The sequence below is a fragment of the Bufo bufo genome, chromosome 2, assembly GCF_905171765.1.
Source record: "Bufo bufo chromosome 2, aBufBuf1.1, whole genome shotgun sequence".
NCBI lineage: Eukaryota > Metazoa > Chordata > Amphibia > Anura > Bufonidae > Bufo > Bufo bufo.
In genome coordinates this window covers 42,454,830-42,479,073 of record NC_053390.1, presented here as the reverse complement: position 1 = coordinate 42,479,073, position 24,244 = coordinate 42,454,830, and the positions used below count along the sequence as shown (strand labels likewise).

The following is a 24,244-nucleotide window of genomic DNA, read 5'->3' as shown; positions in this document are numbered from 1 at the left end:
AGAACATATATTTCATCAATAGAATATACACATAAGTATTTATACGTATTAAATAATGTATATCTATATATAGTATTTTTTTTTTTATTTTTTTTTTGGGGGGGGGGGGGGAATTCCTCCTGCCGTTGTGGAGGCTAAAGGGAAAAAACGATTACCGGTAAGAGTAATGTAAGTCTTTTCCCTACGCCTCCACAACGGCAGTAAACATGGAGGAAGTAACATAGGATAACAGCCTAGGGTGGGACAACTGCAGATAGGACCCTCCGCCCAAAGGCTAAATCCCTATTTGCAGAAACATCTAATCTGTAATGTCTAAAAAAAGTACATGGATTGGACCATGTGGCTGCACGGCAAATGTCCTCTAAGGAAGCTGAAGCACCCTCGGCCCAGGATGTGGCTAGGGCCCTGGTAGAGTGAGCTTTGAGAAACGGTGGAGGAGGAACACCTTCTGTCTGGTAGGCTAGATAGATACAGGACTTGATCCATCTTGATATTGAAGTCTTGCTGGCCGCTTTTCCCTTCAACATGCCCAGGTATTGAATTAGAAGTTGATTAGTCTTCCTAATCTCCTTAGTGGCTTCCAGGTATTGGAGGACACATCTCCTGACGTCCAGGTTATGAAGAAGTCTCTCTTTTTCGTTCTTTGCCTGAGAACAAAAGGAGGGAAGGATAATTTCCTGTTGGCAGTGAAATTTTGAGACTACCTTCGGAAGGAATTCTGGAGCATGTTTTAGCGTGATCCTGTCGTCTGAAATGGAAAGGTATGGAGGCAGGATAGAAAAGGCTTGTATTTCGCCTACTCTTCTGGCCGTAGTGATGGCTAGCAGGAATGATGTCTTAAGAGTAAGAATTCTTAAGGGTATATCTGTAATTGGCTCAAATGGAGGGTACATAAGCTTGGACAGTACCAAGTTTAAGTTCCAAGGAGGCACTAGGGATCTTAACCTAGGGCGAATCCTGACGGCCGCCTTAAAAAACCTTTTTATTATTTCCATGTTAGCCAGTTTGCAGTCCATAAATACACTCAAGGCTGCTATCTGAACTTTTAGTGTACTTACTGCGAGGCCTTTATCCAACCCTGCTTGGAGAAAGTCCAGTATGAGGGACATCTGAGGTTCTCCTGACGGGTCGTATTTATCCTTCCCGAAGAGCAGAAAGGATTTCCAGGCCCTTAGATATATTTTCGAGGTGACCGGTTTCCTACTAAGAAGTAAGGTGGAGATCACTTTCCCGGAGAAACCTTTTTTCCTCAGGATGTTTCTTTCAGCCTCCAGGCCGTCAGACGGAGTTGGGTGACTTGAGGATGAGAAACCGGACCCTGAAATAGAAGGTCTGGGCGAGGAGGGAGGATCCAGAATTCTTCTCCTGCTAGAATCTTCAGGATCGGAAACCATGATCTGCGGGGCCAAAATGGAGTGATCAGAATGATTCGTACTCTTTCTTCCAAAATCTTTGCTATGACCCGCTGTATGAGGGAGAATGGTGGGACTGCATATAACAGGACTGGTGGCCAGGGTACCGAGAGCGCATCCACCTTTAAGGGTTGATCTTCTACTGCCAGAGAGTAGAAATTCGGAACCTGTTTGTTTTTTCTTCTGGCGAACAGGTCGATCTTCGGCGTTCCCCACCTGGAACAGATCTGCTTGAATACCTGAGGGTTTAGCATCCACTCTCTTGCGTTTAGCTGGTCCCGGCTGAGGAAATCCGCCACCTGACTCTCTTTTCCTCTCACATGGGCTGCTGAAAGGGACTGAATATTCTTTTCTGCCCAACTGAAGATTTTTCTCACCACCAGGGCTAGCGATAGGCTTCTTGTGCCGCCCTGTTTGTTCAGGTACTCCACTGTTGTAGAGTTGCCCGACAAGATCTTTACATTCCTCTGCAGGAGGGAGGGTGTAAATGTTTTCAGGGCTTCCCAAACCGCGGACAATTCTCTCTTGTTGGAGGAGGCTTTTTTCAGAACAAGACTCCACTGGCCTTGAGCTAGTTTCCCTTCCATGTGGGCTCCCCATCCTTGTTGGCTTATCTCCCCCGGACGAGGGTTCTCCATATATCTGTCTGGTGGGCAGGTTTTTAACTCTAGACTGTACCCGTTTTTTATGACTGACAGAACCCATGGAGAGGCCTGGATATTTACCCAGGCAGGATAGAATTGGGACAGCCTTCCTCCCACTACGCTTTTGGCGTCATTGAGTAGAGGTGTGGGCCGATTTGTCAGGGTTAAACAGGAACCCTCTGCCTTTACCCCTATTGGACTGCCAGGCTGGTCTAGTGTCCCTTCTTTTTTGGTCCGGCCTACCCCGGTTCTGAGACCGAAAGGACCGCCTTTGTTGAAAAAATTTTGATTCTGTAGGAAAGCCCTTTTTTCTATCTGAAGCTTTCTCTAGAATGTCGTCCAAGGCCGTACCGAACACCCTATCTCCCTCACATGGCAGAGTGCACAGCTTGTTCTTGGAGGCTGTGTCACCGGACCAGGTGCGTAACCATACTGCTCTTCTAGCAGAGTTAGAGAGGGCAGCAGATCTGGCTGAAAGCTTCACTATGTCTGCTGACGCGTCTGCCATAAAATTAGCGGCCTGTTTTAGCATAGGTATAGAAGCTAGGATTTCATCTCGTGGAGTGCCTGACTCTAGATGTTCCTCCAACTGTCCCAACCAAAGGCCCAGGGTTCTCGCCGTATAAGTTGCAGAGATCCCTGGTCTTAGAGTGGCCGTAGAGGATTCCCACATCTTTTTAAGGAGGTTTTCACATCTTTTGTCCATCGGATCTTTAAGAAGGCCGAGGTCTTCAAATGGAAGGGCAGTTTTTTTGGAGATTCTTGCTACTGGGGCATCTACTTTAGGGGTCTTATCCCAGGCCACAGAATCTTCTTCCGCGAAAGGGTATTTTCTCTTTAACCACTTAGAGGCGGATTGTTTTTTCTCAGGGTCTCTCCATTCTGAGTGTATTAAAGCTCGGATGTTAGGGTGGACGGGAAAGACTCGTTTTTTCTTGTCCCCTAATCCAGCAAACAATTGGTCCTGAACTGAAAGGGGTTCTCTGGGCTCTTCCAGGCTTATTGTAGCCCTAATGGTTTTCAGTAGGGAATTCGTTTCCTCAACTGAACAGAGAGGTTTACCGCCTGCTTGATCTGAAATATCAGAGTCAGACCCAGAGGAAATTTCACCTTCATCCAGGTCAGAGTCCTGCACATTAGGGACTATGGCTCCTGAGGTAGATGGTCTGGGAGACAATGTAGATAACTTAGCTTCTACAGCTGCACCCACTTCTTCTCTGATTATGGTTTTCAGACTCTCAATTAAAGATGGGGTCTCTTCTGACACAACCTTGTCACAACACTTTTGGCACAATGATTTCTTGTATGTACCAGACAGCGATTTCTTGCACATTACGCATTTTTTCTTCAAAGGTGGATCCTTTTTTGAGGATTCTTTACCCTGAGAGACACAAAATTGGAGAGGAAAGTTTTATCCTTAGTCTCTAAAGAGAAGGGTAAAGAACCACCACCAAGGAGACCCCCATACAGGATAAGGCACCCTGTTATTTAGTAATGGGAGGAGGCTTACCGGGCTAGAGGGCCTGGAGGAATCTGTGGGCCGCCTGGGCGAATCGTCAGCTTGCTGGGACATTCTCAGGAGAAGAGCGCAGGAGCTGCATGGAACGCCGGCAGCCGCGCTCTTTTACTTCCTGGTTCCCACCGATGACGACATTATGCTCCGCCCCCCCTCGCGTCACGCGCCGGCCTCCGACGTCACATAGAATTCAACTGCCGGCGCGCGCGCATAGGGGAAATGTGTGGGGAGCGCTCCCAGGCCCAGGAACGCTCCCCCGGCTCGCAGAAACAGGGCCGGTCCGCACTGGACGCGGGTCCAAAAGCCCGGGGTGGCCAGCAACGCTGGGCTTAAACCACAGGGAAGGAGGAACTTCTTGCAGAGTTCCGCGACCCTATCCCCTGCCTCAGCCCTCCGGCCAGAGCCGGGATAACAAACCGAAAAGGCTGGGCGCGTGACTGATCCATCCGGCAAGTCCTGACCTTCTGAGGGACAGGAAAACAACTGGAGAGGTAAGAGGGAGGGGGCCTTATATGGGCTGATCCACAAAGCTGTTTCCTGTCCCTGAGAAGGCGGGATAATCTCCATGTTTACTGCCGTTGTGGAGGCGTAGGGAAAAAAGGCTTTAGAACATATATAACTGCACCGCACAAGGGCTAATAAGACCCCAATAACAAGAACGGTTGTTGCTGAAATGAGCAGCAGTATAATGGCAATTTGGATCCCCAGTCAGTGCAGAAAGGTGTAATAGGAATGTTCCTATCACCCAGGCTGTAAACTCCCCTACTGAACCCTGTTCTGCTTCAATACTGTGGAATATTTCCTCCCTATCCTTTCCCTACATTTCTAATGCTCTTTCCCTGAACTTCTATTGAGCAAAATATATAAGTTTTCAAGTTTTTCCTAGCACTGTCCCTACCGCCTGCTGACGTCTCTCCCTGCACCAAGTACACTGGAAAATAGCTGAATCCAAGATGGCTGAGGCTATTTATAGGGCTGTGACATCACAGTGCTGGCTTGCTGCGGATTGACTGCATGCATGGCATTATGGGCAATACCTCGTTCCCAGAGTTCCTTGCTCCATCTCCTCACACATGCAGCAGCCATTTTAGGAAAAAATGCAATTCGTTACCACAAAGTGAGAAAATTCGGAGCGAATTCCACTTAGTCAGCTTCGATTCGCTCATGTCAAGCCCATACATAAATTTTTGAGTACATATGGGGTGTTGCCGTATTCGGGGGGAAAATGAGGAACTAATTGTGGTATGCATTTTGTCCTGTTACCCTTTGAGAAAGTGAAAAATGTGGGTGTAAAGCAACTTTTTCTAGAAATAAAATTTGCTATTTTTCATTTTCACTGCCAGGTGTTTTGTAATTCTAGGAAATACCTTTGAGGTCAAAGTGCTCACTACACACCTTGAACGATTCCTTGAGGGGTGTAGTTTACAAAATGGGGGTTTCCACTGTAGGGCCACCTCAGGGCGTCTTCATATGCGACATAGCTCCCAATTACCATTCCAGCTACAGTAAATCCGCTCTCCAAAAGCCATATGGTGCTCATTCCACTCTGAAGCCTGCTGTGTGCCAATACATCCGTTTTTGAGCACATATGGGGTGTTTCTGTAAACTCCAGAATTAGGGTAATAGGTTTTGAGTTTTGTTTGGCTGGTAACCCTTGATGTGTTGCTGGAAAAATGGATTAAAATGGAAAATCTGCTAAAAAAAAAAATAATAATTGTGAAATTTTGAAATTTCATTCCCATTTTCCTTTTATTCTTGTGGGACACCTGAAGGGTTAACTAAGTTTGTAAAATCAGTTTTGAATAGCTTGAGGGGTGTCGTTTCTAAAATGGGGTGATTTATGGTAGGTTTCCAATATGTAAGCCCCACAAAGTGACTTCATAACTTAACTGGTCCTTAAAAAAAATTGGATTTGGGAAATTTTCTTAAAAATTTCAAGATTTGCTTCTAAACCTCTTAACGTCCCAAAATAATAAAATGGCATTTACAAAATGGTCTAAAACCTAAAAGTAGACATATCTCTCTTGTATCTCAGAAAAGGCTAAACATTTTTAATAAAGTCCAATTGGAAAAATGATTTTTTTTAGCCCAAAATTAGTAAAATGAAATCACAAAAACAAATTGCCCCGAAGGTGTTCATAGCTCCTAAACCTTAAAGGGGTTGTCTGGGTTCAGAGCTGAACCCAGACATATCTCCTTCCCCCACCCAGCCCCTCTGAGTCGAGCATAGGAATATTTCATGCTCTGATGCTCTCCCTTGCCCTGTGCTGGATCGCGCAGGGCAAGGGCTTTTTTGTTTACATTTTTTCTACACTGCTGGGCAGAGGCTTCCACCTAGCAGTGTTGCTGGCAACTTCACCGCCACTAATGGACAGGTTTTAGCGCTACCCTAGCACGTTTCACAGGCTAGGGCAGCGCTAAAGCCCGCCCATTAGTGCTGGTGACGTCACCATGCTCACTGCTAGGTGGAAGCCTCCACCTAGCATTCCCATACAGAGACTTGGTATGTTACAGGATCTGCTGAAAAAGCCCTTGTCCTGCAAGAATCGGCACAGGGCAAGGGAGACCAGAGGAGCATGAAATACTCTGATGCTCAACTCAGAGGGGGTGCCTGGGGGAAGAAGGGATTAGGTACAGGTTCAGCTCTGAACCCAGACAACCCATTTAACTTGACTTTTCAATGGCTTTGTTGTATTAAGTAGCAATTCCAAGTCTGCTCCAATAGGTTAAAGATTGCTACATCTGTATGTAGTGGATGGGGAAAGGTATATACACAACCATCTAGTATCATCAACCACGTGCTAACACCACAAACGCATAATACATCATCCCACCATGAAACACCATCCTCCAATGTTACAGGGTCGTGGAGAAGAGCTCATCTCCAGGCATTTCTAATTCCGAATCCTCTCGTGTGTCACCATCACGCGTCTCTTTGGCCTCATGTTATATCTTGGCCTTTTTTGAAGTTCTGGAAGAAGGACGAGCGATTTATCAAGTGCGGACACGCTAAAGTGATGAAAATTTGAGCACACAGGATGGGATGAAGGGATCTCCACGGTTCACGGACATTACAAGACTACTACTGTTCAAGGGATAAAGGATAGGACTTCTTGATCTGGAAAAGGTTGCTGTATCCTTGCGTGAATTGATACTCCTAAAGCTTCCCATACACCTTCAATGGCTGCCAGGCAAACATGCACATTCTTTCCAACCTCCCATACACATGCATGCTTTTCAATGGAGAGAGGGGAGCAAGCCTCACCTTCTGTAAGAACAAAAGGACTGGGCATGTGGAAATCTGACATGTGCAATCCTTCTTTCCCCTGAGACTGTTGCAGCGGGCACCCACCAGGGCCCTTTAAGTTGGGATAAGTGTTTGTTGTGACGCCAGTTGCAGTGAAGCAACAAGGGCACAGGGCCCCTTTTAGTGATATGGATGGTACCCAGGGTAGGAATGCCAGTGGTGGTGGGTGGCCTAAATGTCCCTTAATGATGTTTTACTTGTCACGGTGCTCCTACCTGGATATGCTGGACCCTAGGCGTTGGCTCCGCAGCAAATGAAAAGGGGGTTGTTGATGAAGGGATGAAGAATAAATTCAGATCCATCTTGTGATTAAGTTGACAACAGCTTTACTTGAATAAACGCTTCTCCAAACGATTTACGGGCCTTGTCTTGGTTTCCACCAGGCATTGGCATTAACTGTGGCAGGCAAACTCCCCCCTGCTACATCTGCTGCTCTCTAGCTCTGCTGTGCTAACAAGATAACTGTAGAATTTAGCTGTAGGCTGTACTTTGCTTGGTAATCTGGTCTATCTCTAACTTTGTCCAGGGAACTTTACTCCTGGTTTCTGAGGCTCTGTACTGTGACCTCCAGATGCAGCTGAGCTAAAGGTGCTCTGTCCTAGGCAAGGCGCGTCCAGGAGGGACAGGCTCCTGCTTCACACCCTCCCTTAGCAGGGGGTAAGCTGAACTAGACTCCTAACTAGACTAAACTTCTCCCTTGAGGGAGTTAGAATGGAAAGAAGGGTTCCACTCTAGATATAATAGGTATGCCATTGTTGCCGCCATCTGCTGGTGTACCAGGCACATTACACTTAAACAGTTACCTGTCAAAAAATGAGCCAACACAGCTCCGTACACACAAAAAAAAAAAGAGAAGAAGGGGGGGGGGTCAGACTATAGAGACGCAAAGAAAAAAAAAATTTCCCCAAAGTTTTCCTTTTTTTTTTTTTTCCAGTATTAAAATGCAAGAAAAACTATACATTTGGCATCTTTGTAATCCTATTGACCCGGAGAATGAAATTAACAGGTCAGTTTTTAGAATTCCACCCAATTTGGATTTTTTTTCCCCTCGTTCCCACTACATTGTATGCAGCCGTAAATGGTGCCATTACAAAAGTACAACTTGTCCTGCAAAGAGCAAACCCTCATAAGACTATGTGACTGGAAAAATAAAATAAAAATAAATAAAAACATTATGGCTTTGGGAATGCTGGGAGTAAAAAAATGAAAAATGAAAAAAAATAAAATAAAAAAAAATTGCTGGGTCATGAAGGGGTTAATAAGTTTCTTTCCTCTATATTCTTGGTGCATACAGTCATCGTGCTCCCACCTTAATGGTAGCCAAAATGGTCCCCTATGCCACCTACTCCTCTATCTAGCCCCAGGTCAGCACTTACCTCACTCTAAGGGCTCATGCACACGAATGTATTTTTTTTCCATGTCTGTTCCGTTTTCTTTTTTTGCAGACCGTATACGGAACCATTTAGTTCAATGGGTCTGCAAAAAAAAACGGAAGTTATTCAGTGTGCATTCCGTTTCCGTATGTCCGTTCTGTAAAAAAAATAGAACACGTCCTATTATTGTCCGCATTACGGACAAGGATAGTACTGTTCTACTAGGGGGTCAGCAAAATACAGAATGCACGTGGAAGTCAGCTGTATTTTTTGCGGACCGCAAAATAGATACGGTCGTGTGCATGAGCCCTAAACAAAATTTTATGTAAATTTACACTGTGAAAGGTTGTTAAAATGGTAATAAACATCAACATGGGAGTACTGCGTTGGGGCCCCTCCAGGGGCCGAGGTGACAATAGTCCACCTATCCATTGTACCGTTCAATATGCTCCTCTTAGAAAAAGACTAAGACAAAACCTAAGAAAATCTATTATGGTGAAAAGAACTGACAATGGCCACAACAGCACACCTCGTCTCCAAGACGCAAGCCTGACGACGGTACTTCCATGAGTCACGCTATGTCTAAAAACACAAAGCTTTGAAGTCTACAATTATGTTAAGAGTTTTATTTTTCTATTAACTTGAATTGACTACATTCTCCTGTTCACATTTTAGCAGAACTGCGTGTGGAAAATCCGCAGCCTATACAGTAGCAGCAAAGGGCGTAAGATTTTTATTAAGCATGTCAATTTGATCTGAGGTCTGAGAAGGAATGAGATTCTGATGCAGAGATCTGATGGGGGTCTGATCTAAGGTCAAATGGAGCATGGGGGGTCTGATCTAAGATCTGAGGAGGAATGGGGGGGGGGTCCGATAAAAAGCTCCGATGGGCATCTGATCTATGGTCAAATAGAGCTTGGTGGTCTGATCCAAGGTGGAATGGGGAGGGGGGGGGGGGTCTGCCGATTTTTTTTTTTCTTATTTTCCTCCTCTATATCTGGTTCAATTGCACTGTTATTACACTATAGCAGTGCTGCACTCTGTAAAAGGTTAATTCACAGCCATCTAATACTGAAAGAATGTATGACTTTCTACCTAAGCAAAGTTTTGAAGAGAAAAGACAAACTAACCATCTGACTGGTTTAGCTCTGTTGTTTGTCTGTAGACTTGTTTATGTTAGGAAAAACCGCTCATTCATTCCCATTGACTTGCATTGGAGCTTTATACAAGTCTATGATAGACAGAAATTGCAACAATGTTTCTGTTTAGGCTGTGATTCTCCACTCCACCCTTCCCACTAGAAGGTTTTAGTAGAACTAGAAACTGCATATAAGTAGAGCAGTTAGATCCCTTAGTTGTCTGTAGATAGGGACCCGTGCATAGTAGGGGAGACTCTGGCAGACTGCATGCATGACCAGTAGAAGACGCTAAGATGTGGATAGCTCAGGCCTTTTTTTTTAGCATGAAACCTTCTTCTGCTTGGGAGGACACTGGATAAGCCAGCTCAGTGCATTGCCTGTATTGTTTTACACTTTAGTTTCTCTAGTAAAGAAGTGCACTGGTTTACTGCAGACCCTGACTCTCTGGACTTATTTCCCATTGCGGTACACCACGGCTTAACATCCCTTCGAGAGAGCAACAACATATGGCGATACCTTGATGGATTCTGGAAGACCCAGCATAGCCACTGCAGGGGTCCATTATTGTCAGAGCTTGGGCCCACTGGAGGATCCTCTGGTACTCTGGTGGGCTAGTTCAACCCTGGAGCAGATTCTGCTTCTGAGGAATTCCGGCAGACATGCTGCATATTTCCTGCAGGCCCGTCCAGTGTGCACATACCCTAAAGCTTCACAACAGAATGGGCCCGCCAATTACGGTGCTTGGGTTTTCCAATCTAGGCCTAAGAGTTTGTAATTTTTCCCCCTTCCCATGATAATTGGACCAATCCCATTGGACCATTTCCTATCCTCATAGGTCCACTGGAAATGAACAAGCATCTTATTGAAGTAAATGGGATGGCTTCTTGTAATTACACCTGCTCACCACTGCGATGTTGACAGCGAGCAGCCTTCTCCTCAACTAACAGATTGGCGGGGGCGCAGAGTGTCAGACCCCCGCAATCTGATATTGATGACCCATCCTGAGGATAGGTCATCAATAAAAATATCTTCGAAAGTCCCTTTAAGTTTATCATCCTCAGAAGAAGCAAGATATTGAAAAGTAGACATTTTGGTAATTGAGCTCTATCACATAAATCAATTAAACAGAATTACATTACCAGAAAATGGAAAAAGAACATAATGGAGCTGAAATTGGCCAAGAATAAACAGCTAGTGGTGATTGGTCAATGATCATGTAACACCCCAGAGTTGTGTTACTACACTCCTCTACCCCACTACTATCTCCTAAGAGCTTTTATACTGTCATCAGATATGATTTTGCTCATGTCCTCCACAAATGTGCATATAAACCTATGTTAAATGTAATGGTTCATGTAATTAGCCTTGTTACCAGCAGGTGGCAGCATCATTGACAGAGATAGTCTTAATGTTATGGCAGTTCAGAATGGAACAATCCTGTTCTGTTCTATTCTATTCTGCTCCAACCTCTCCTATAGAGGGTTGGGCTAGTCCCTCTTCCTGCAGCAAGGGAGTGAAAAAAAAACCTGTTAGAGCCAGATTTAGTTACCCCCTGCATAGGGAAGACAGCAAGGACCTAGTCTCGGCTGAGACGTGTCCATATACCCAGTCTGAGCACCTTTAACTCTGCTGGATGAAGAAAGCAGAAACTACAGGCAAAGGCCTCATGCACATGACCGTTTTTTTTTTTTGAGGTCCGCAAATATGGGTTCCGTAGTTCCGTGATCCGTGTCAGTTTTTTTCTTCCGTGGGTCTTCCTTGATTTTTGGAGGATCCACGGACATGAAGGAAAAAAGTCATTTTGGTCTCTGCCTGGCCGTGCGGAGCCAAACGGATCCGTCCTGACTTACAATGCATGTCAATGGGGACGGATCAGTTTGACGTTGACACAATATGGTGCAATTGCAAACGGATCCGTCTCTCATTGACTTATAATGTAAAGTCAGGAGTCCCTATTATACCATCGGATCTGATTTTTTTCCAATCCGATGGTATATTTTAACTTGAAGCGTCCCCATCACCATTGGAACGCCTCTGTTAAAATATACCATCGGATTTGAGTTATATCGTGAAAACTCAGATCCGACAGTATATTCTAACACAGAGGCGTTCCCATAGTGATGGGGACGCTTCAAGTTACAATATACTAAGAACTGTGTACATGACTGCCCCCTGCTGCCTGGCAGCACCTGATCTCTTACAGGGGGCTGTGATCCGCACAATTAACCCCTCAGGTGCCGCACCATTTATGTAAACAATACGGCTATCGTTACCCCACCAAATATCCAATCTCTGGGACTCTTACCAATATGGAGAACTTGAGTCCCGAGTCCCCTGATAACCACTGCAGCCATGTATGGAAACAATATGGTGACCTCACTCATCCCTCGCTGCTGCCATTCTGATGCTTACCAGATCCCTACTGATTTCAACTTCCTGGTCCCCGCTCAATATACAGGAAATGGCAAGAGATGCCTGCCAAGCCCATCACCGGCTGCAGCGTTCACCCGCTGGTTGCCTGTGTATTTTCAGGAACAGGAAGCATAGACCAGCAGGGGGCAGTAAATCTTGGAACAGAATTGACAGGGAATCGGTGAGATAAGTCACGCTTCATTAAAGAGATTTTCTGAGATTTTTATACGGATGAGCGAATCGACTTCGGATGAAACATCCGAAGTCGATTCACATAAAACTTCGTTCTAATACTGTACGGAGCAGGAGCTCCATACAGTATTAGAATGTATTGGCTCTGATAAGCCAAAGGTTTTGCTTTGAGACTTCTCGCAATAACTTCATAAAATTAATTTGTACTGTAAAAAAAAAAAAAAACACAACACATTTCCCAGACTCTGGTTCGGGAAATTATTTTTTACAGTATAAATTCATTTATGAAGTTACTGCGCGAAGTCTCGCAAGACTTCGCAAAGCAATAACTTCGGCTCATCGGAGCCAATACATTCTAATACTGCACGTAGCTCCTGCTCCGTACAGCATTTGAACGAAGTTTTATCCGAATTGACTTTGGTTGTTTCATCCGAAGTCGATTCGCTCATCCCGACTGATCACCTGTCCTCAGGATTGGTCATCATTATCTGTTCCATGGGGGGTCTGACAACCGGGACCCCCGCTGATCATCTGTTTGAGAAGGCATCAGAGCTCCTGTGAGCGCCGCGGCCTTCTGTGCTTACCAAGCACAGCGCCATACATTGTATAGCGGCTGTGCCTTGTATCACTCTCAGCCCCATTCAAGTGAATAGGGCTGAACTGTGATACCAAGCACAGCCGCTATACGGTGTACGGCGCTGCACTTGGTAAGCTGAGAGAAGGTTGCGGCGGTCACAGGAGCGCCGATGTCCTCTCAAATAGCTGATCAGCGGAAATCCCGGGTGTCAGACCCCCATCGATCAGATACTGATGATCTATCCTGAGGACAGGTCATCAAAATCTTAGAAAACCCCCTATAAATTCTTTTTTAAACAATTATACCATTTTTTTTATATAATTTATCTCACCAGACAACCCTTTTAAGCAGTCAAGTAATAGTCTTATGGGCAGGGGGAGGAGGTACATTTGGGTTCTTTGGACTTCCAGTCAGTCATCCCATTGAGAACGCTACCAACATTTTAGTTGGTAAATTCAAGGGATGTAAGTAATGCTCCTAGGAATGTCCCAGACTCACGCGGGAATGACCACTTAGGGCGGTGATTACATTTGCCCCATTCACTTTTGGCCCAGAATTTGAGAGGGCCATCTCGGAAAATAAGGACAAACTTGGTTGGTAACTATGCACTACAGTCAACCATACCCCTGTTAAACAGAAACAGGAGATACAAGTGACACCAGATAATAAAAGGGATACATTGTGTCCTTCATACCTTTGTGACGTCTTCTTCCTCGCCTTCTACGTAAGACAGAGATCTTATTCGGGGTTCATTCTTCTTGAAGTTATTATTCTGTGTTGGGTCTATAGACCCATAAGCCTTAAGCCCTTCATGTCTGAGGAGAAGTTTGGTTTCAGATGTTTCGACCTTTAGAGGAGTCTCCGGAATGCTGCACAGATGTACCACAAGGAACAGCAGGAAAACGGAAGAGGAGAAGAAAAACATGACTTGAAATTCTGAACCCATCAATCTTCCAAGAAATGTGGACCCCCAGTCCATGGCTCCAGTGAGATAACCCAACGCTCCTCCTAGTCCTGCAGGACAAATGCAGAGATAGGTGGTAGGTTATGTTTACATGGTGAAAATTGCCTATGTAGCACCATCATATTCCATCACCCTGTACCGAAAATGCAATTATATAGGCTACACCTGACACTGTGTACTGGGGAAATGTAGGTGTTATAAGCTGCCATTCAAATGAATAGCCCTCAGCGGTGGCATACTTGCAGTAGAGGCATACCATGCCACCGCTATGGCTCCAGGGGGTAGGGGAAGCCCAACTGAAAACACTGCATTTTCACACAGCCACCACTAGGGGGAGCTCAATGCAAAGAGATTATTACAGATTCCATGGTAGTTGTATTAATTCCTATTCACAGGCCCCCCCCCCCCCCTCCCCCTCTAGTGGTGGCTGCAGGCTTTGTACTATAAGAGAAGCAGGAGATTTATCAATGTATTTTTTACCAGTTTTCTGATGTAAATACATTGAGAAATATGGTGTTCAGAATGAGCGTCATATATTTGAATCATCTGTCCCATAAAAGTCAGTTAAAGTGGGTTAGGCCAAAGAATCTTTTTAAAATTATAATTTGTATTTAACTTAAAAAAAATAAAAATAAATGTAAATTTATCAGAAATCAGGGGCGTTGCAGATGTTCTGCATTTCCTGAGGTGCAGGGGCCCCATACTAAGTTTTGTTAAGAGGCCCTATGAGATCTGTGTACATCTCTGATACCACTATATAATAGATTTTTTTCAGGGATGCTAGTTTGAATATCTTTCCGATAAACCCAAAGATGTCCAATGTAGCTTTCCTTCCAAAAGGAAAAGAAATCTAAGCCTCTCTAAGAAGCAAGACATTTAAATTCATATATACACATTTTTCACACTCCTTAGGCCTCATGCACACGACCGTTGTTCTGGTCTGCATCCGAACCGCAGTTTTTGTGGCTCGGACGCGGACCCATTCACTTCAATGGGGCCGCAAAAGATGCAGACAGCACTCCGTGTGCTGTCCGCATCCGTTGCGTGGCGCAGCAAAAAAATAAAAATAACATATCCTATTCTTGTCCGTTTTGCGGACAAGAATAGGCATTTCTACAATGGGCCGCCTGTTCCGTTACGCAAATTGCGGAAGGCACACAGGCGGCTTCCGTGTTTTGCAGATGCGCAATTTGCGGACCGCAAAAAAAACTGTTGTGTATATGAGGCCTTAAAGTGAGAAAGAGTACCCCTCCAAACATAATGTGATTAAACCAATTTTGTCTGTTTTGATAAAGGGTAATCATCTGGAGAGAGCTGTGTGCAGATGAGATGCTGACCTCAAGATAGCTCATCAGTATCTGATCTGTGGGGGTCTGACACCAGGGACACCCACTGATCAGCTGTTTGAGAAAGCAGTGGTGCTCACCGTGCTGCCATCTCTTAGCTTTCCCTAGGCCACGTGACATCAAGTTCATTGGTCACATGGCCAAGGCGCAGCTCAACCACATTGAAGTATATGGAGCTGAGCCTCTATCAAATGGAGGGCGCTGTGCTTAATGAGCAGGAAAACACTGTGGTGCTACTTTAAGCGCAGGTGCCTTCTAAAATAGCTAATGGGTGGGTCCCCACCGATCAGATACTGATGACCTATACTCTGGATAGGCCATCAATTGTATAGTCTCAGAAAACCCTTTTAATTTTGGATAGTTAATTTGCTGGTGTGGAACAGTCAGTTTTCTTGTCCTTTTGGAAGGAAACTGGTTTGAATGTCTTTTTTAAACATGAGCTCTCTCTCTCACACATGCTCTCATAGATAAATGGGATGCTCCGCCAGGAGTGATGGCCATTGCTTGTTCTGTTTCAAAGAGCCTCAAGTGAGGAACTCACCTCATACCCAAGTAGGGCATATGGAATAGGGCTATGAGGAACTGGGGCTATGGGTTGGAACTTCAAAAGAGGATTTATCATGGAGACACATTGGTCTGCAGAGGAGTTCTAGATACGAAGCGGTTGAGGACTTTTTGCAGAGTTTATTCATTTATATTTTAGATGCATTGGAGAGATAAAAAGGAAAGTTGCAAAAGTACAGTAGATATGGGCTTTAATTTCCTTCACAAGGCACCTATGAAAGGATGTAATATGATTCATGAAAATAGCTTTTTCAAAAGTTTAAAGAAAGTCTCCAAGGGAATTATACTGGATTTAATGATGATATTTATCTTTACGTTTCAAGGCTGCGCAATGTTTGATTACGTAGTGAGCCGGCTTCTCTGAAATTATACATTGTGAAAATGCACTAGAGAGCTGGGGGAGAAAAATACTAAAATAAACTGGAAAAAGAAGATGCCAGATCACGAACTTCACTGCATAATAATTAAGTTACATACTAATTAAAAGACAAGTCCAATAGGAGAATATGCACAATTCATTGAACAAATGTAAAAAAAAAATAAAAAAATGTAAAATTAGAGCAGTGACCACTAGGGGGAGATCAGGAGCTTAAAGCAGGAGCCCAAAGCAAACTGTTGACCCACTGAACTCAGTAACAGCATAATATACTTAATCTATATATTACACACACATCTTTTTAGTTCCCCATATTGATAATTGTATACATCTATATGCAGTAATTTCCTGAGCTCCCCCTAGTGGTGACTGTATACATCTGTATGCAGTATTCTCCTGAGCTCCCTCTAGTGGTGGCTGTATATATTTGTATGTAGTAAGCCAATAGAAAAATCAAAACTCCAGCTGAGGATATACTATAAAATGAAAACAGCACAGAATTGCAAACCTAAAGATAAGGCGAGAGAGGTTGAGAGATTCACGTTAAGGAAGCCTTTTATACAGACGTACATGGTATTACAATGTATTCACATATACAGTACAGACCAAAAGTTTGGACACACCTTCTCATTCAAAGAGTTTTCTTTATTTTCATGACTATGAAGGCATCAAAACTATGAATTAACACATGTGGAATTATATACATAACAAATTACTGCTTTGATTACTGCTTTGCACACTCTTGGCATTCTCTTGATGAGCTTCCAGAGGTAGTCCCCTGAAATGGTCTTCCAACAGTCTTGAAGGAGTTCCCAGAGATGCTTAGCACTTGTTGGCCTTTTGCCTTCACTCTGCGGTCCAGCTCACCCCAAACCATCTCGATTGGGTTCAGGTCCGGTGACTGTGGAGGCCAGGTCATCTGGCGCAGCACCCCATCACTCTCCTTCATGGTCAAATAGCCCTTACTTTCAAAGTTTTCACAATTTTCGGCTGACTGACTGACCTTCATTTCTTAAAGTAATGATGGCCACTCGTTTTTCTTTACTTAGCTGCTTTTTTCTTGCCATAATACAAATTCTAACAGTCTATTCAGTAGGACTATCAGCTGTGTATCCACCTGACTTCTCCTCAACGCAACTGATGGTCCCAACCCCATTTATAAGGCAAGAAATCCCACTTATTAAACCTGACAGGGCACACCTGTGAAGTGAAAACCATTTCAGGGGACTACCTCTTGAAGCTCATCAAGAGAATGCCAAGAGTGTGCAAAGCAGTAATCAAAGCAAAAGGTGGCTACTTTGAAGAACCTAGAATATGACATATTTTCAGTTGTTTCACACTTGTTTGTTATGTAAATAATTCCACATGTGTTAATTCATAGTTTTGATGCCTTCAGTGTGAATCTACAATTTTCATAGTCATGAAAATAAAGAAAACTCTTTGAATGAGAAGGTGTGTCCAAACTTTTGGTCTGTACTGTATTTAGCTTCAAATCTCACATTTATTCCCTTTAATCTGCGCCCCTTGCTACTTCTTACAATTCAGCACCGCAGGCAGAGAATAAGCAGCCACCATTAAACATTATACAATTACTTCTATACTATCGTCCTATTAAGCCTCATTTGTCTAGTGCATATTCCTTGTATTACTCGGCCTCTGGGAGATGGAAGGTGCGCAGCATTAATCACAGGTTCAGGTGCAAATGACTGTTACCCTGCATTATGCAAATGACAACATGAATTAAATCTAAAACAAGCGGCTGGGTAATTATAAATCCATCAATGAGATAATGCTTCACGGTATTTAAGGCTGGGATCCTGAACGGTCAGTCAGTCCTGGTTCACACTGTTTTTTATTAGGGCAAATGCCCACAGCAGAGTCCTGTGCACCGAACTGCACGGCGGGGAGGGGGGGCTTTTATGACAATGCATTAAGCCTGAAGAGCATGAAGCCTATATATCAATGCATAAAGCCCATCTGGAAGGGCATGGAGCCCCTATAGCAAATTATGGAGCCCATATGAAAGGGCATGGAGCCCGTGCATCAATGCATGGAGCCCATACATTGTATGGCAATGCAAGACGCTCATATGCCAGAGCATGGAATCTGTACGACAATGTATGGAGCCCATACGGCAGAGTATGCAGTAGGGCATGGAGCCCATATGGAAAGGCATGGAGCCCCTAGAGCAGGGAAGCCCATCCTGCGGCCCTCCAGCTGTTGCAAAACTACAACTCCCAGTATGCCTGGACAGCCTACAGCTATTAGGGCATGCTGGGAGTTATAGTTTTGCAACAGCTGGAGGGCCATAGGTTGAGCATCCCTGCCCTAGAGCAATGCATGGAGCCTATGCAGTACAGCATGGAGCCTGTGCGGCCATATACTGAACTGTATGACAGGGCATGGGGCTTGTCCTTACTTTGCTCCCATATACCTCCATATAGTGCCCGACGGGGCATGTCACATTTTGATTTGTGGTATTTGTACAGAATCTAGCAGAAAAAAAATTCTGAATGCCTCCATATAAAATCAGGCGATAGAGTAGAGACCCCGTGTAATTCTATGGTAGCCCCATTACCATCTGCGCAAAACAGATCCATAAAACCTTATTGATTCAAGGTGCAATATTCAGATGCATCCACAGGTCAGCATTAAATCTAACATGTACGTGTAGATTATTTCTGCCACTGAGCTACAAGGCTGACACTTGGATTTTTCCATGGGGAAAAAAAAACCTTATCAAAATTTGCAGAGACCTCATTACATGCTGATTGTCATCGGATTCGACTCGGATGTCAGTGCACAATCGGACACGTAGGTCAGTGTAGACAGACTGTCAGCAAACAGAGTCGGTTTTTATCAGATATTCTGGATGGTCACACGACACCACCTCTAGGGGGAGCTTTGGAGCCCACTGCAAGGTGATGTACTATTGACTTCAATGTATAAACCGTATGCCATATGCTCCTTAGCGCCCCCTAGTGGTGACATTACATAACCGGAAAATCCTTTTCTAGGGTATGTTCACACAGGGAAAATCCGTTACAAAATTCATGACAAATCCCTGGCAAAATTGGCATGGGTTACATGCGGACCGTGCCACGGATTAGGCTGTGAATTTGCTGCCGATTCATCCCTTGCTTTGCATTATGATAAAGGCTGAGGCCAAGTTCACATGTTGCGGCTTCGCGGTGCAGAGTCAGTGAGGCCAGCCGGTGTTCGTACAGTCATGGGTTTCACACGTGTGACCGGCTCACATGATCAAAGCCCATTCCTTCCCGGGAATAAGTACTGGCCTGAGGGAAGCTCTTACCAGTGAGCAGCGCGTGGTAGTGCAGGCCTCTCTCCTTGTCCTGGTGCGAGCACACATCAAACAGATAGGCTTTGATCGGCCCGTCAATGAAGTCCGCAGCAAAGTCAAAAGCCACAACCCCCAGCATTGTGATGACGATGGCCCACGTCCTCTTCTCCGGGCTGTTGCGGTTCCTAAATATAGCTGCAACAGAAGAAAGGGAATTACAAATGGGGAAACCGCATGACGGCTTTTATCAAGATGTAGTAGAGCTAAATGTGTTATGGAACAGATTTTTTTATGTTTTGTAATAGCAGGCGCAAGTCAGCTCTGCTAGTCCGGTTTATCTACTATTTGTCCTACCATGTTGATGTCCTACTGGTGAAGGTTCCTAAATAAGGTCTCATGCCCGGCCGTGCCCGTATTGCGGCCCGCAAACAGCGGGTCCACGATATGCCGCCACCGGCCGTGTGGACTCAGCATGACGGATGTGGACCCATTCACTTGATTGGGTCCGCAATCCGGAAGTTTAGTGCGAAATGGAGGCACGGTAACGTGGGGTTTCTCTCCATGCCTCCGCACCCGAGAAAAAATATAGAACATGTTCTATTTTTTTGCGGTGCGGACGGATCACAGACCCATTCAAGTTCTATGGGTCTGGATCCATCGCAGCCGCCGCACGTATGGTGCCCATGCATTGGAGACCACAAATTGCGGCCCCCAATGCACGTAACGGCTGAACGACTTGTGAACCCTCATTCAGATTCAGCGACAAAAGTTCCCATAGAAATGGGCAGGATGAAAAGGAACATGCAAAAAAAAAAAACAAAAAAAAACAAAAACACATGGACAGGCATTGTTACAAAGAAAATGTTTATTTTTTTTTTTTTCTGGAACGGACTTACAGAAACGGAATGCACACAGAGTCAATTCAGGGATTTTTGGCGGACACATTGAAGTGCATCTTCCGCATAGTTTTCTTCAGAACACACCCACAAGGTCCTTACACATGATTTTGTACTGGCATTTTTTTTTATTTTCATTTTATTATTATTACTACTACTACTACTACTAACAAAACGCCCACAGATTTTTATACCGCACGCTTTTTTTTTTTTTAACAGCATTTTCTTCTAAATAGCTGTGTGAACCGAATTTTTTTCCCTATAGAGAAAAACGTAAAAATGGCAGAAAAACAAAAGCTTCAAGTTGCTGCATTTTTATAAAACTGCAATAGACCCAAATAACACCGCCTAATGAACAAAAACGCCAGTAGTAAAAAACACTTATGTTTCCAGCGCGTCATAATTCCCTTCAGTTTGCAGTGTTTTCACTAAAACACACCAAAAATAAAAGAAATACGCCATTTAAAAAGCCTATATGTGAACGTAGCACAAGTAGAGCATTTTATCACCCCCTGTTGCCAAAAGGTAACATCCGCAACATAAAAAAAACTAAAATCACACATTTTCTTGTTTTTAAAAAAAAAAAACACATCATTTATGTTTGTCTAGCCTTAAAAGTCGCAATTTTTTGACTATTTTAAAGGGCCATGCAACAATATTTAGACGCACAGGAGTTTTTATGGTAAGTTCCATAGATGGGCGGGATGGGGGTGTGTCAGAACTCCAGCCCCGGCAAATTTACTACTTTTTCACCTGGAAACATGCAAAAAAGACGAAAAACGATTCCAGGTAGGAGCTGGTGTACTTTCTAAGACAGGCGCAAAGACTAGTGCTGTAGATGTGCCTAATTTATCAAAATTAGCCATACGCTACAACAGCGCAAGGGGGACAACTAAGACCAGCGTAAAAGCCATCTTAGTAACTGTCCCCCAAAGGCTACGATCACACGTGTGCAGAAAAAAAAAAGTGGCAGATCAGAAAATTATCTAAGAACGGTTCATTTTTGGCTGCGTAAAGGTCGCCAATATGCACCAAATACGCAACGTATTTTAGCGCACTTCAATGGGGAACTCTGCTAAAATGTGATTCAAAAGAAGTGACACACCACTTCTGAAGAATAAAAAAAATAAAAACAACTGTCAAATTATGCACCTATGGTGAGGAATCTGCAGATTTTATTTATTTTATTAAATACAGCCCTAAATTGTCAGCAAACGGAGGTCTTGAAAGGATAAAGAGAATATAAAGGAGGAAAAAATAAAAAATTTCTTTCTGGTCTCAGACTGAGGCCTCATGCACACGACCGTATGGCTTTTCCAGTTTTTGCGGTCCGCAAAAAACAGATCTGCAAAAAATAAGGATGACATCCGTGTGCATTCTGTGTTTTGAGGAACGGATCAGCCGGCCCCTAATAGAACAGTCCTATCCTTGTCCGTAATGCGGACAATAATAGGACATAGTTTTAAAAAAGACACGTTCTATTTTTTTGCAGAACGGAAACAGAATGCACACGGAGTAACTTCTGTTTTTTTTTGCGGACCCACTGAAATGAATAGTTCCGCATATGGTCCGCAAATAAAACAGAACGGACACGGAAAGAATATACGTTCATGTGCATGAGCCCTGAGCTAAACAGCCCGGACTCCAGACTGATGCATTTACCTGCACTGATCCATTGTAACAAACTATCAGGACAGAGGAGATTCTTGTGTTTAGCTCAGAGAATAACCTTCTAAACTGGGGGTCTGTATAGAGTTTCATTATCTGAGTATTTCTAAAAACCTCATTCACTGACAGCAAGCAGAGACCGCTTTAATTAAATTATGTCTATATGAAAAAGAAACAGATTACAAATTCAGCTCCTCTGTACCTGATGTAGCAGAGCTAATCTTTCATTTGGTTCATAGCAATTAGGAATGGACCCAATGGGTCCATTCCTAATCGTAGGTGGCCAAACTACTCCAACCTGAGGCGGCCAACAGCCATACGATTTTATGGCTGCCCGGGGTGGTCATGGCTTCGTCGCATGCAGGCGGTGGCACCGCTAGGTCATACCTCAAAGCTATGACACGGCTGGGTTCAAAAAAAATGTTGGGAAAATTCATGGTTATTGGCTGCCACAGGGGGTCACGGTTTGAGCACGTGCTGCCTAATGCCCCATGTGGTTATATGACAATCACAATCCCACTGCACCTGCAGCAGATCAACAGCTCATCTGTTAAATGTAGCAGAGCTGAGTTTGTCATTTCACACAACACATTGGCCCACACTCCCTAAATCGGAAAGACACGCCAAATCTAAATCACACTGGCGCACGCTGTATAAACGGCAATAATAAATTTGCCACAAATTAGGACTTCTGAGTAGAAAAAAAAAAAAAAACGACAAGCCAATAAAAACAATGGAGCGCTGCCAAGTCTCCTTACGCATTTTTGTGTCAAGCTGGGTAATCTGACCCTGGTTGCTAGAGTTGTGTGTAGTCGTTGTCAGGCAAGTGTATCTATAGCAACCAGACAGTCAGAGCTGAGGGCCCGGGCTACACCTGTAGGAGCAATTAGGGGAGATTTCTGAGCCTGTCCTGGTCACCCATAGCAACCAATCACAGTGCGGCTTTCATTTTTCAAGAGCGGAATACAAAATGAAAGCTGAGCTGTGATTGGTTGCTAGGGGCAACAAAGACAGTTTTGTTTTTAGACAAGGCTGTAAGCGTTTCCCGGTGACTTTAAGGGGTAGTCCCATTAAGACAACTTATCCCGTATCCACAGAATAGGTGGTGGTCAAACCACTGGGGCCCCAGCTGAACACAAGAACGGGGGCCCGTGTTCACCATTTGAATAGAGTAGCAGACTCTCTTGCTCCGCTCCACCTTATGGGAGGTTCACCTCTCTCCGGTGGCGTGCAGCATGCGCTACATTTAAATGGGAGGGAACCCAGTGGTCAGACCCCTGCCATCTGAGACACTTACAAATTGGCCCTTTACATGACAAATTCAGATTTGCTGCATCGGTTTATTGGTAGCGGTCCCTGGCCCTATAACACAAATTGGGAGAGAATTGGAGCGGCAGTGTTGCCCATGGCAACCAATGAACTTCCAACTCTCATTCTCCAAAGGGCCCTTGAAATGAGAGCGGAGCCAACTGGTTGCTATTGGCAACAGCGCCGATTTCAATAAATCTCACCTCCCCCAAACTTCACCCAGTATCATAAAGCAGACATCCTACTTACCGGTTATCACAGTGTCGCCATTGAGGTAGAGCGTCATACCCAAAACCATCAGAATCCCCAACGCCAGGATGTAGGGTCTCCGTCTGCCCCAGCGAGACCGACAGTAGTCACTGGCAGATCCTACCACCGGCTGCAGAACGAAACCCAAGATGGGGCTGATGAGCCAGACCAGGCTGTACAAGCTCTTAGGGAGTCCAACGCTCAGTAGGACAGGGGTGACATAAGCAGCTTCCACCGCGTAACAAAACTCCCTCCCAAACATGGCCATGCCATGCATAAGCAGCCTGCCAGTGGACCTTCTGGGGGGCTCCACCGACTTGAAGACCCCCTCCATCTGCTCAAGACTGCTACTGCTACTGTAATCCATGCCATCCAGAGCGGGCACCTTCCCGGTGCTGGGAGTAGTAGTAGGGGCCTGATACTCCACATCCTTGGAGAGAGTCATTATTGTATGGTCAGGGAGTCAGATGGTATTTCCTTTGCGGTGGGGCAGCTCTCAGCTTCCAGGCTGGAGGAAGGAGTGACTCCCTTTTTGAGCTGGAAGATCACAAGTTTTAGGAGAAAGGAGGGAAGAAAAAAAAAAAAAAAAGTCATGTGAAGGCCGAGACGTCTTAACTCCACACAGTTCACTGGCTTAGGTTCTGACGAGGTATCATGTGTAAAGTGCCTCGTCTCCATGATGCCTCGTTACTGAACCTCCTGGAGGTTTTCATAATGAATGCGCGTCATATGGGATTAAGACGTCACACGGGACGGATATTGTTGCAGATTTCCGGAAATTTCACCGCATGATAGGGTAAATTTCCACTGAGGTGATTCCCAGCAAACATGGACATGCCGCAGATTTACAATCAGCACTGTACGTCAATTTATTCTACCTTTGCGAAATACGCAATAGCCTGGTGGAAAATCCACAGAGTATCTGCCCCCGCAGCCGGAAAAAAACCCTCATAGTTGGACCTCATGCACATTACTATAAGCATTTTGTCCATGTGTCTCC

At 44.6% G+C, this 24,244-nt stretch overlaps 1 protein-coding gene across 1 annotated transcript in view; it reads right to left on the bottom strand.

Moving 5' to 3' along the window:
* SLC45A2 (solute carrier family 45 member 2) overlaps positions 1-23,707 on the bottom strand; it is a 77,710-nt gene extending 54,003 nt beyond the window's left edge. Inside the window, exons 1-2 of the mRNA XM_040420142.1 lie at positions 23,245-23,707; positions 19,136-19,318 (exon numbers count right to left, since the gene is read on the bottom strand). Of these exons, the coding sequence (XP_040276076.1) occupies positions 19,136-19,318; positions 23,245-23,689 (628 nt within the window). The 5' untranslated portion in view covers positions 23,690-23,707. The remainder of the gene's footprint in view (positions 1-19,135; positions 19,319-23,244) is intronic.
* Positions 23,708-24,244: the final 537 nt, after the last annotated feature.